The sequence below is a fragment of the Mustela nivalis genome (genome assembly GCF_964662115.1).
Source record: "Mustela nivalis genome assembly, chromosome: 4".
Classification (NCBI taxonomy): domain Eukaryota; kingdom Metazoa; phylum Chordata; class Mammalia; order Carnivora; family Mustelidae; genus Mustela; species Mustela nivalis.
Window position 1 is genome coordinate 111766667 of NC_139023.1, and position 14696 is coordinate 111781362.

General features: G+C 34.4%; 1 protein-coding gene across 8 annotated transcripts in view; it reads right to left on the bottom strand.

Moving 5' to 3' along the window:
• Positions 1-14696, bottom strand: part of SMARCAD1 (SNF2 related chromatin remodeling ATPase with DExD box 1) — a 76693-nt gene that overhangs the window by 17781 nt on the left and 44216 nt on the right. For all 8 annotated transcript variants that reach the window (XM_082728067.1, XM_082728071.1, XM_082728069.1 and 5 more), the window contains 2 exons: positions 8907-9106; positions 2080-2170 (listed from right to left, as the gene is read on the bottom strand). In XM_082728067.1, coding sequence (XP_082584193.1) covers positions 2080-2170; positions 8907-9106 — 291 coding nt within the window. The remainder of the gene's footprint in view (positions 1-2079; positions 2171-8906; positions 9107-14696) is intronic.

Here is a 14696-nt window from a genome sequence, read left to right on the forward strand (position 1 = left end):
CTGGATAGATTAAGAACCATGTTCCAATGACTAATTGGATTTGAACATATATCTATCCTATCCTCCACCAAATTTCACTTCTCAGAGTATATTTTCAAGAGATATAAGAACATTATGTCCATGAAGAGACCTGAGTAAGAATGTTGACAGTAGTTTTATCTACTGTCAGTAGCTAGCCAAACACTGCAAATGACTTAAATCTTCAACAGGAGAATGGATAAATTAAGTTGTAGCGTATTTATACTACGGACTACTGCATGTCAATAAAACACCAAACTACTGATACATTTAAGAACACAGATGAAACTCAGTAACTTTATCATGTATCAAATGAACCAGAAACAAACAGTATATACTATATGGCACTATTAATATAAAGTTCAAAATTTGAAAAAAAAAATCTATAGTTATAGGTGTCCAAAGAGTGGTAGTGGCAATGACTGAAAAGGAGCATGAGGGAATGTTCTGGGATGACAGAAATGTTGATCTGGAGAGGGTGGTCACACAGGTGCACATATATGTAAAAAAATCACCAAGCTAACATTTGTGCATTTACTACAAGTAAATTATACATCAATGAAGGACTTTTTTTCTGTCTTGTTCTTTTGTTTTTAAAGGGTATTGGGGAGGAACCAAACATTACCAACTGTTAAGAACTGAACTGCCCTCACTACCCAATGCATGTGTTGAAGCTCTATCCCACAATGTGACTGTATTTGGAGACAGGACCTTTAAGAAGGTAATTAAGGTTAAATGAGATCACAAGAATGGGGATCCAATCCCCATCTTAAGAGAAAAAGACATCAGGGATGTGTGTGCACAAAGAGAAAGACATGTGATACATGGGGAGGAGGTGGCCATCTGCAAATGACAAGACATTTGGTGTCTTCCTTGGGAGACACCAAACTGGCCAACCCCTTGTCTTAGACTTCCAGGCTCCAAAGCTATGAGAAATAAATTTCTGTTGTTTAAGTCACCCAGTCTTTAGTCTTTCATTATGCAAGTCCTACCAAGCAAGTAGACCAAGCAAGACACTAACTTATAGTGCTTTACAGGTCACAAAGAGTTTTATATATCATACCTCACTTGGTAAGGATTAGCCCACGAAAGACAAAGTTGGGGCCCCACACCCAGATATGAATCTCAAGTCCAGTTTTCTACAACTGTAATATTCTGTATCTAATTCTATAACTATTTTGAAATCCTGCACATATTATTTAGCTTTGTATTAGATAAACAGCATCTCTGTTATGATGATAGTATGATGTATGTGCGGGAGTAGTCTTAAATACAAAACACTACTGGAAGGTAACTACAGAATAAAGATCACTATGTAATTTTTATTTTTAATAATGTAATATACAATGTAATGTATGTGTATTTAATAAACATTTTCTCCACTAAACAGAACTTATTTTTAATAAACTTTTAAAAGAGGAAGGATTATTAGGTTAGATGAAAGGTCAGTGTCTATGTGACAATACCTGAACTAGGTTGTAATGAATTTCCTAAGCTTAGTGTCAAGCAAATGTGATTTGGGAAGAAACACAAATTCAGAGACATCTAACAAAAGCAAAATGGCTGAACTGATGCTGCTAATAAATGTGTAGATTTATTTATATATATCTATAAAATTTGCTGATCAATGTGTAGATTTATGTTCTCTATAAAATTTAAAAGCTGTAAGTACAGAAAACATAGAACAAAATCTCATATATACATATGTATATATGTATATGTACATACACAAACACCTGCAGAAGAAAACAATCTGAAAAGATACACATCAAATAATACTTTCAAAGCAGTAGGAATATGAGTGATCTTGAATTTTTTTGTACTTTTATATAATCTAATTTTTTAAACACATGTATTTATGAATTTGATAATCAGAAAGAAAACAAGTCCATTTTCATTTTGGGGTGCAATGAGGAGGCTAGAGCTAAGAGAAGCAATAAAAATTAAAAGGGGTGATTGGGGTATTAAAATACTAAAGTAAGAGCTGTAAACTGCTCTATTTTTTAAATGAGAGCAAGAACACCTTTTAATGACAAATCCTAGAAACAGAGTACTACTTACCATTTCATCTGCCAAAATGCCATTAAGTCCATGTTTATGTACCAATGCCAGCCAATTCAAACCAACCTTCTGATAGGGCTTGAGTGATAAACTGGTAAAGAGAGTTATCAAATATTATGGATTTGCACTTCTATTAGTTTTCTTTACTAATTTTCCGACATGAAGGTTAAGTTTACAGTGCACACAAAACCTGAAATACCTATGTCTAGTCTTACCTTTTACCTTATGTTATATAAGCTATTTATACTTAGTTAAGAAAATCAGCCCAAAACACAATACATTTTTTTTTCAATTTTCTCAAATTTTATTTTGTATTGATTTATTTTTTCTGGCTATAAGAATTATAAAAAAACATTTCTATACTCAGTCAAAATGTAATGCCACCAAATTAATGCCATAAATGATCAAATTATTATATTAATATGACATATTACTAACCTAATATTTATACTAGAAAATGATATTGTATGGATTTGAATTTTAGCACATTAAGGAACTTCAAATATTAGGACAACAAACACAAGCTTAATTTGCCTTTGCCGGGATGACTAAATGAATGTCAATCACCTCTAGTATCAGTGGAATGTGTACTTCTAGAAGGCGTACATATGTGTATATTTGTGTTTGAACTATGTACAAATGAAAACTTGCTAGACATCAATGAACATCAGTGAGTAGAAAGTAACAAGCCAGTGTCAAAATCTCATTTAATCTGTAAACACATAATTTGGAAATAACTTGTCTAGAAGGTAACATGGAAGGTTAATAGATGAAAACAGTATTTTTTCCCCTAAAAGTTCAAGTGGTTAAAAAGTAGTAACAGTTATTACCAAACATATATATAGAGACAGACACAAACATCATTTTCAAGCACAGCCTCATTTAATCTTTTAATACCCTGTAAAGATTGCCTATTACCATTATTTTAAACAGATGAAAATTTTGCCTGAGCCTATTTGCCTGAGGTTGAATAGCTACAAAGTGTTTTCTGGAAGGCTAAGATTTAAATAAGGAAGTCTATTTCATTTGGAAATTTAGTCTCATGCGCCCTACATAAACATATAGCCCATATTAAGATGGAAAGCTAGTGGCGAGGATACAGAGAAAGGGGAACCCTCCTACACTGTTGGTGGGAATGCAAGCTGGTGCACCCATTCTGGAAAACAGCATGAGGTTCCTCAAAAATTTGAAAATAGAGCTACCCTATGACCCAGCAATTGCACTACTGGGTATTTACCCTGAAGATACAAACATAGTGATCTAAAGGGGCACATGCACCTGAATGTTTATAGCAGCAATGTCCACAATAGCCAAACTATGGAAAGAACCTAGATATCCATCAACAGATGAATGGATAAAGAAGATGTGGTATATATATATATACAGTGGAATACTATGCAGCCATCCAAAAAATGAAATCTTGCCATTTGGGACGACATGAATGGAACCAGAGGGTACTATGCTTAGGGAAATAAGTCAATCGGAGAAAGACAACTATCATATGATCTCCCTGATATGAGGAAGTTGAGAAGTAACATGGGGGGCTTGGGGGATGGGAAAGGAATAAATGAAACAAGATGGGATTGGGAGGGAGACAAACCATAAGAGACTCTTATTAATCTCACAAAACAAACTAAGAGTTGCTGGGGGGGGGGGTAGTAGGGAGACAGTGGTTGGGTTATGGATATTGGGGAGGGTATGTGCTATGGTGAGTGCTGTGAAGTGTGTAAACCCCGTGATTCACAGACCTGTACCCCTGGGGCTAATGATACATTATATGCTAATTAAAAAAAAAAAAAAAGAAGTGAGGGGGGAAAAAAAAAACAACATGAAAGGAGAAAAAAAAAAGATGGAAAGCTAGGATAGGCCATGTGTCCTCATTCTTCAGCTTTGATCTTGCCCCCTTAATTTCCTATTACACACATCCTATCTGCACATCCTATCTGGACATAACTATGGTATAAGAAAACAGTTAATGGGCCAAATTTTAAAATCAATATACCTTAATTAGAACAGAGGTGAAACAGCTGGGGTATAAAGATTTCCATCTTAAATCAGAATCTATGCTTCAACTGATGAGGTAAGCAATCTACACATTTCTCATGAAAAAAAAAAAAAAAAAAATTAGAGGCGCCTGGGTGGCTCAGTGGGTTAAAGCCTCTGCCTTCAGCTCAGGTTAGGTCATGATCTCAGAGTCCTGGGATAGAGCCCTGGATTGGGCTCTCTGCTCAGCAGGGAGCCCGCTTCTCCCTCTCTGCCTGCCTCTCTGCCTACTTATAATCTCTGTCAAATAAATAAATAAATAAAATCTTTTAAAACAAAAAAATCAGCAGTGGGCGCCTGGGTGGCTCAGTTAAGCCGCTGCCTTCAGCTCGGGTCATGGTCTCAGGGTCCTGGGATCGAGTCCTGCATCGGGCTCTCTGCTCGGCAGGGAGCCTACTTCCTCCTCTCTCTCTCTCTCTGCCTGCCTCTCTGCCTACTTGTGATCTATGTCCAATAAATAAATAAAATCTTAAAAAAAAATAAAAATAAATAAATAAATCAGCAGTATTGAAGTCTTTGTAGTTCATTTTTAAAAATGTCTTTGCCTTCTTGGCCAATATAATTTCTACTACCACTATGAAAGTAATAGTAAATAAAATATATTCTCCTAGATATTTTAATTTCCAGATGCAAGTAAATCTCCTACAATAATGGTGAAAGAAAATGCTAATACTGGAATACTATTACAGACCAGACACAATGCTATGGGCTTGACATGCATTATTTCTTCATTTAGTCTACATTATCAAGCAAGTAGGACTATTATCCCCATTTTACAGATGAGACTGTGGAACTTAGAGAAGGTAAGTAATTTGTCCAATGTCACATAAGTATCCAAATCCATGTCTGCAGTGGCAGAGACAGTATCCAATCCAACTCTGATCCAGAGTTCATCCCTTAAACAGCAAAACATGAAAAGTTCTCTCTCTCTCTGAACCACCCACACTCTATGGTCAAAACTGAGTTGTTATTTTTGAGTCCTTCTCAAGGCCTTATTCATCCCACACACCTAAATTCCCATTTCATGACAAGGATAAAAACTCGTAAGGTAGGCATAGCACACCATTTACTAATGCATCGAGGGCCAGTATGCTATCCCGACATCAATCTTTCACAAGCAGCCAAGTAATATTGAAAAGCTAGTATAACTGTTAATATATTCTTCAGTATGCACACAACTTTAAAAACTGATGAAGGAATTTTGAGAAGCATGTACTATACAGAATTTTTCGATTAAATAAAACCGTTTCATTCATAATCACAAAACAGCTCTGGTGGCTGTTCTTGATCCGGACATTAAATAGCTTTGCTATATTGTAATTTTTTTTAAAAAAACACAAGTATTTATGTGTGTATATGCTTGTTTACATCTATATACGTATATATATTTGTGTGTGTATGTCCTCTCTACTGGATTTATCTAAGCTACAAGTAACTTTTTGTAGCTTAGTATCCCAACATGGTGCTGTCCATCAACAGATCTTTTCTTCAGAATGCAAAAGATCAATGAAAACGCAATTTTGACAAAGATGTTTGAAATCCGATTCACTTGTTGTAACAAATTTGTAAAACAGGGCAGTTGTATTCTTTCTCTAGCAGGGTCTAATATTTAGATGTTGTACAGACGTATCTACCATTTATTCAATTTCTTTTGACATTCTATAGTTCTCTAATTTTTTTCATGACTACATATGAACCCCAACCACCAGTTTACAGGTAAGAATGTTCAGGGTTACCCAAATGGCAAGAAGGCCCAGGCCTTCTGAATTAGTTAAGTGCTCTATTCTCATTAACAGACTATAAATACCTTTAAACTGAAGGTTTTCTTACCACTTACTAAGGAAAAAATGATTTTTTTAATTTTAAGTTTTCTGAGATCATGAAAGAAAATGAGGCAGCACGTTATTTTGAAGATACTTGTTTTGTTAAGAGAAAAAAAAATCCTTTCAGACAGTTATAATTTCTTTTCAGAGTGAAAATTAAAGTGGGTTTAAATCTCCTGCCATAGAAACTAGCTAAAGTGGGTTTAAATCTCCTGCCATAGAAACTAGCATCAAAATTATTTTGAAAGGTGAGAAAGCCTGAAATAGAAACAACACGAGTCCATACAATATGTTAACTTTGAGTTTAAAATGCAGAAATAGTCTAGGGAGACTTGTTTCAAGTAGTTATATGAAACAAGTTTAGGGATACCAGCTGACCAAAAGTTGTACATCCCATAAGTCTAACATAGTTGCTGAAAATACTATCACAATATTAGTTTGTACTAACAATACTATAACAACATTAGTTTATACTAACAGTAATATCCAAACTACTGAAGTATTTTCATCATAGTACTTTGAGTTAGTCAAATCGCACTTGCAGTATTGATGTGCAATCACATCACTGTCAAACAGCTTCATAGCAACTGTTTACAACAGGACAGAAAACCATCCCGTCAAGTTGAGGACAGACAAAATCAGAAAAACCTCAAGTAGATTTAGCCCAGAAAAGACAGGACACATATAATTAAATATACTTTATAATGAACATCTGAGAAATCTTTTCAGTTAAGACAATTTAAACCCAATAAATTTTAGATAAAAAGCTAAAGTTTGAGAGAGATGGCTACATTAATGGTAGGAAAAGCGAGAAATACTGATTTTTTTTCTTTTCCCTTTTCCCTCGCTATACTATATTTTAACTTTAGGCAACTTTAGTTTTGACATTTTAAAATAAAAATGATGAATGTAATGGTTTTGAGATTAAGAGACATTTTATTTTCCTCTGCAAAAACTTTATTAAGGATGTTGGTATGTCTGTATGTCCTTAACCACTAATAGGCATTTTTTTTCTGTTATAATTCATATAAATTTGTAATAAGAAAATGAACAGTTAACATAGTTTTGCTAGAAAGAACTGATTCTGTTAAGAAAAGCAGGATAGCTTAGTCATCAGGATAGTTCAAAATTTTCCTCTGTGCTAATAAATGCTTTCCCAAGGCAAGGCAACTACTTTGCATATCTCTTAAGTTAAGCAGCAACGATGCTTGGTCAGTATACCAAGTATAACAGCTTGTAACTCTTACCTTGGCTAAAAATAAAAACCAAGACAACAAATTTCACCCCCTAAAAGTGCATTTAAATAAACTCTAAGTAAGTTAAATTTACTCTAAGTAAATTACAAAGGTAATTAGAAGTTATATTTTGGGCTAGAGCACTTTGAAAAAAAGAGCTATTTTTCTCATTATATATTTCATCAAAAAATTCCTCAGCCTAATGGAAAGGATAATTTATTACCTGATCATACTATTTACAAGTAACAGGCCTTTGTGGATGTGGGTTTAAGAGAGAAATTTTTTAAGTGATGCAATAAAGCACTTGATTTTTTAAAATCCAAATTATTATAAAGTAGACTCAACTGGGTAAGTCTTGTAGAGTGAAGAACTCCCCATATCCAATGCTGTAGAACAAGAAGGAGCAGCTCCAACTACACTTTTAGGAGATGAATTTGCTGACATGGCCATAGTTCTTTCTATGCAACAGAGAAAAGAGCTTCTTTGTGGGAACTGCATGACGTTTCCCTACACCATCCCATAGCACCCTAGAAGGGCACAGAAAAGATTGTAGCTTACTATTAAAGGCCAGTAACCATACCTTGACTTTTAATTAACCAATGATCAGCAAATATGCTTTGATCATTAACTAGAAAAATGCTAAAAGAAGTAAATAAAGTCACCAGCTAAGATAATTAATTTTAATGAGGCCCTAGTGCTCATCTTATTAAATACCTATTAGAAATATTCTGAACAGATGTAGCTCATTTTTAACGTTGCATAACACTATACAGCATGGATATACCATAACTCATTCTAACTATTCTGATTTTAAGAAATTGGATTGTTTCCAAGTTTTTGTAACTTTAAATATCACCACAATAAACAATTTTATACATTTCTTAAGAAAAGGTATTCTAAATAGTTCTGAGTCCCCAAACCACTTAAAAATAAGCTTAAAGGAAGTTCAAAATCTCCCCATCCCAATATCCCAACACCATGCAAAATGGGGGTGTTCACAATTATAAAATGCCATTTTCATATGTACTGGCTGTTGTATGAGTTTATTATTAAAAATAATTTAGTGTCTATTTTTTGTAAGGATTCCGACAAGGCATTTTACTGACAGTAGCAGTTTTGGGAAATACACTTTTAAAAATTTTTCCTTATGTGAACTATTTAATAAGTGTCCTTTTCATTTTTGATCTGTTTCTACTCCAAAAATAGATTTAAGAATATGGGCTCTTTAAAGCATTTAAAACATTAAATTACAGATACAGGATATTTCATTCATTTCATCTTACTTATGACTAAAAAGAAATCGAGCTTAAGACAAATTTTTTTCATTGATGCAATTTAAGCTGCTGATTTTCTGAAGCACTGTACAGTGTAAAGGGGTAGCTAAAACCAGCTTTTCCATTTTTGTGATTATATATGAGATTATCTGTCATCGGACAAGGAAAACACAGTTATATAAGATCACAACATTTGCTCCCTCTAATTTATAATGATAAAAGGGGAGTAAAATACCCTTAGCAGGGTAGGGGGTATTGGTTTAAAAAAAAAAAAAAAAAAAAAAATCCTGTATCACTTCTGGGTCATTACAGGAAACCCTGGGGTTCCCTTCTAACGTAAGCTCTCATTAAGACTTCCACATTTAAGTTCCCTAGGCATAGTACAGAAATAAGTTCACAATTTTTATATGGCTAAGATAAAGTAAGAAATAGATAAGTACAATAAATATTACCTCTGGTTCAGAATGGAGGGTTGCTCTATGTTCCATCCACCTCCATTTCCAGTAAGCATGGTAACTTGTTTTGTCAATTTATTTGAAATGTCTTCACATTTGTTCATAAGTCTTATAACTACATCCCTTTCTTGGATCAGTGTTTTACAATGCCATATCAAATCTTCTGATAAGCCATTAGTTTTGGACATCTTTGTGAACTATGACATAAGAAGAAAAATAATAGGTCAGATCTAGTAAATAAAAATGTAGTATCAATTTTTTTGAGGGGAAAATATTTAATTATACTTTTACTAATGACCTTAAATCAAGTGCTAAGAACACCTGTTTCTTCATGTCTATACCTGAATTTCCATGTTTCTCTTGATAAATCCAATTCCCCATATTGAAATAAAACATATCTTTCTCACCAAAACGTACAATCTCAATCTCAAGCTAGTTACTTTGCCCCTAGTAGCTGTTCTCTTATCGGAGATACTCTCAAATGATCATTCATGTCTTCTATGAAGTTTTATTTTCCAAAATCTGATTCACCTTTATCACCAAAGGAATGGTACCAAATATACTAATTGTATACCTGAAATCTTGCTTCATTTTCATTACTTCCCATGACTATGACATATTACTATATGATTACTTTTTGAAACATAAAGGACCACCCCTTGAGTTTTCAAACCCTCAATTATTATTTGCCACTTAAATTTTGCTCTTAAACTAAGACTATTATTTGGAAAGATACTGCATGAATCAAAAGTTAACTACGACCAATTAAATAACTTGATAAAAGTTTTATAAAAAGTCAATTTCAATACACTTGTATAAATGGTTTTTTTGTGAAAGCTCAGAGAATATTTTTCAAAAACATATCTGTATTTAAGACACTGAGAAGCAAATGGATGGCTCAGTTGGTTGAGTGTCCGACTCTTGGTTTCGGCTTGGGTCATGATCTTGGGGTCGTGGGATCGAGCCCCAGTCAGTTCCATGCTCAGCATAGAAGCTGCTTGAGATTCTCTCTCTCCTTCTACCTCTGTTCCTTCCCCCCACTCTTGTGCACTCTTTAAAATAAATAACCTTTAAAAAAAAGATGCTGAAGGGGCGCCTGGGTGACTCAGTCATTAAGCATCTGCCTTTGGCTCGGGTCATTATCCCAGGGGTCCTGGGATTGAGCCCCACATCGGGCTTCCTGCTCGGCAGGGAGCCTGCTTCTCTCCCTCTCCCACTGCTTGTGTTCCCTCTCTCACTGTATCTCTCTGTCAAAAAAATAAATAAAATTAAAAAAAAAAAAGACATGAATACTTACTCATATAAAAGCTATAAAAAATTAGAATTTTTACATACAGATAGCTGGAAAAAAAAATCCTGAAGAACCTTATTAAAAAATACTTTTCATGAAGAGGCCGTTATCTGTCTGAAAGCCCATTAACTGTGTGAAAACTTTAAACCTTGCTGGGCAGAAAGCGAGATCCCATAATCCAAAAATGAACAAAAGAAACTAGAGTAAAATCACCTGTTAAGATAAAACTACACGATTCCAATTCATTATCTTATTTAGCATATTCTTTCAAGTTACAAAAGGAATCATATTAAAAACTCTAAATAATCTTTGTGATTACAGTCTATCTAAATTCACAGAGTTCAAACAATACAAATTCAACACTTACGGGATATATAATTTCATCAAAAATGCATTTATAATAATATACTTTTTTCATACTTGATCTAGAAAAAGTTAGAAAACAATAAAATTTCCAATCTATTACAAAGCCATGTTATTATTAAATTGCAGGATTAAAAAATGAATTAGCACTTTATAAAATGACACTGTGAAATATTGAGTTATTTGCACATGACGTTACATCTTCACAAGGGCAACATTAACGGTCACAGTGTGACCTCCCACTTTGTGCTTTCTAGGGGAAAGATATATACACCAGGATATGTAAGAATCAGTGCCTTGAAGATTTTCAGGTTATGTTAGAACTTTTAAAAAAAGACTTTTATTTTGAGAGACAGAATATGAGAAAGGAGGATGAGCAGAGGGATAGGGAGAAGTAGACTCCCCACTGAATAGGGAGTCCAATGCCGGGCTGATGCTGGGACTTGATCCCAGGAACCTGGGATCATAACCCGAGCCTAAGGCAGATATATGTATTTAAATTTTCATGGATAAGATGAACTCTGAGATTTGCTTCAAAATAATATGAGAAGGAAGAAAGTAGATGAGGATAAAGATAAAACAAGATCAGACATCAGCCAGGAACTGAAGCTGCTGAAGACATGGGGTTTCACTATACTATTCTAATTTTATGTTTGAAATTCTTGTAGGGGAAATAAAGGAGAATACAAAAGGTAACTCTTATTTCAGGATACTGCATTAGTTTTAGCTAAGATTTTTTTTTTTAAGATTTTTATTTATTTATTTGACAGACAGAGATCACAAGTAGGCAGAGAGGCAGGCAGAGAGAGAGAGAGAGGGAGGAGAGGAAGCAGGCTCCCTGCTGAGCAGAAAGCCGTGGGGCTCCATCCCAGGACCCTGAGATCATGACCTGAGCTGAAGGCAGAAGCTTTAACCCACTGAGCCACCCAGGCACCCCTTAGCTAAGATTTTTAAACAAACCTGACATTTTGGTTATTTCCTAAGACAGAATTTATCTCCCTGCGGCTTCCTATTGTCCCTATCCTTCCTCCCATAAAAGCCAAATGACATTAGAGATGATCCAATTTATTGTTGCCAGTTTAGAATTTGTATTTGTCTAGTAGTAATACAGTGTCCATGAATGTACAACACAGATTTTCAAGGATAAAGCTTCACTGCAAGACAAAATTGTTAGGATTAGGTTCAGTTAAGAGTTAACAGTAAACACAAATAAGGGGTTTAAATAAAACGTAAGATTTTTTCTCTCCCATGTAAGCGAAGAGTTGCAGAAGCACCTAAGATGTGATGTGATGGTTCCCTAGTCAAGGAGTTTTCTACCTTGTTGCTTCGTATCCTCCATATATCCTCCTGCTACCATAATGACCTCTCAATCAACAGGAAAAAGTGAGCCTATTAAGGACAGTTTCTGAAAGTCCTAATATACTTCTGCTTACATTCCACTGGACAGAACTGTGCCAAATTACCTAACAAGGAAGGTTGAAAAATGTTGTCTTAATGTACTGTGGGTAATGTAACAAGCCATAAATCTATTTAAAAGTCCAGAAGGCGTTTTAAGATAGAGGAAAAACTTATCCAAAGAAGTTCCACTCAATATGGCTATAACTGAAAGGGGGATAAGCAGAAAACAACAGTTTCTTAGCATTTCACCAGTAACATATACAGCACTTCCAATACAAAATATTGTGGACATCTATAGCCAAGAACTGGGCAACTAAATAGACGTTTACTTTATTTAACAGTTAGAAGTCCCAACAGTCAGTATTGTAACTACGCCCTACTTATAGATGAAGAAATTGAGAATAAGAACTTGCTGAAAGTCAGATAAACTGCTGGAAATGTCAGAACTGGGATTCAAAGCCAGATCATCTGGTTCCACTGTATAATTCACCCACCTCCGCCTCTTAGTATGTACTCATATGACCAAGGGAATAAATAGGCATGCATGAAGTTCAGAAAGAAGAGATCCTACACAAGAGAGACAACAAGGATTCCTGAGAATGTCAGGGAAGTGAGAGCCCAAGGTCACAGATGAATAGCAGGCCATAATCCAACCAGTATAAACCAGAGCAGGTCATTAAGATTTACTCAAAGAGACTTTCTTAGGATGGAATACCTGAGTTTTTAAAACTGAGAGGAAATCTAGACAACTAAGGAAAATTTTAGAGTTGAACTAATAAATATATAGAAAACTAAGCAAACAGAAAAACCAAGGCAACTAATACCTAGAGGAAACAAAATGCTAAGCAATATTACACTATCTATATGGCTAAGCTAGCAAAGGCATTTATATAGTGACAATAATGCAGATAACTAAAAAATGATCTTCAAAATTATCCTATTAACTTCAATCAGTAAGACTGAGGAATAGGATATGGATATGGGATATAAGACTGACAATGGGAGTTAATCTCACCATAGTGTTATAATGTCATGTCAACAAGTAAGACCTAAAGCAAAAATAAAGAATAGCTTTATGTTTATATTACTTAGAGATAAGCAAGTAGTAAGAATCAGACCAAAAAAATGAGAGCAGTTATTGGCAGTGTGGGAAACAGGCTGGAGAAGGGGTTGAATATGGATTTTTGGAGAGAACAAGCATGTAGAATTTTTAACTTGTTAATCTAAATATATGAATAAAAATAAAAACTCAGATAAATCTCAATATGTAATTCTACAGTATCTTCATTAGTGGTGTGTGTGCTTCTGTGTATGTAAAAGAGAGAGAGACAGGCCAGCACTTAAAGAAATATGTAAGAACACTCTATTGTTGTTACTGTTTACTGAAGACAAAACGGATGGAGGAATCCTATAAATTACTTAGCCTCACCAAAAAAGGATTTAAGAAATGCAGGATATGCTAATAAATCTAAAGTTACTGATGAGCTAGAAAATATGGTCCTACTTATATAATAAGAAATGTACAAATGGATGCTCGATACAGCCTTAGGTGGTGGGTATCTGGAAGAATTTTCGCTTTCTTGTTATTGCAGGTACTGTTTTATTTTAGACAAAGAAAATTCATTCCTCAAAAAAGTGATAAAGCTATTTTTTTTCGGGTGGAAGGAAAAAAAGCAATTTTTACTTGTTGGATAACTGCATGGGGGAAAAAAAAGACTAAGTATGGCCCTGATTATGATCACTCTGATTAAAAACTGAAGTATCACTGTTTTAAAGAGTCACAAATTGAAGTACCTCTCTCCCACCACAGTGTGTCACTCTTACAAGTATTTTTTATTTTGACAGAAGTGGGGGGGATTGTTTAAAACCAGATTTAACCCCACCTAACAAAGTAACATTTTTGAGGACCTAGTCCTAAGAAGACATAAATACCTGGCAGCAGCTGACGAAGTGCTCAGAATACATTTATAACTTTCTTATATATGTTTATCAAATTTATACAAATTAAAATAAAATGTTGAATTTACTGAAAATCATCCTATCAGGAAGGAAGTTAACAGGCATCACAATGCTTTAAGTGACAAGCTTAAATTAAGCAGACATTTTACAATAACAATTGGGAAAACCAAGCAAAAAAAAAAAAACAAAAAAAAAAAACAAAAAACGACCCTGTGGTCAGAGTTACTAGTACAGGGGAACAGCACAATGAGGGGCAGAGAGTGCTTTGGCATAAACAAAAACCTGGACTGCATGGTTAACAATCAAGGAAAACTACACCTACACTGACCTGAATGTTAAAAAAGTAGATGCATATATGACAAGTTTTTAAGTTGAGTTATATCCATGAACAAGTAACTCTTGCTTTGGTCAGCAGACATTACATCCTGATTAAAGTATAAAGATGCAACATCATAAGATTATCACAGATGTAACAGCATCCCCACCCTAATTTGCACAAGGCTAGACAAATAGTAAGTGGTTGGTGAACTGATGCCATCAAATGCGTGAAATTTGGCAATTAAAATCTTAATTTTACCACATTAATAATACATGTTAAACTGACATTATTGGCTTGCTGTATTTCCAAAGTCTACGGGATTTGAAGTTGTGGTTTCTTACAGAAGATACAGACGTCACTACTATTAAGCAGAAAAATAAGATGTAAAAATTATGAAAAAAATTTCACGAACAGTATTTAAGTTCTGATTCAAAGAAAACAATAGGTGTAAAGCTGC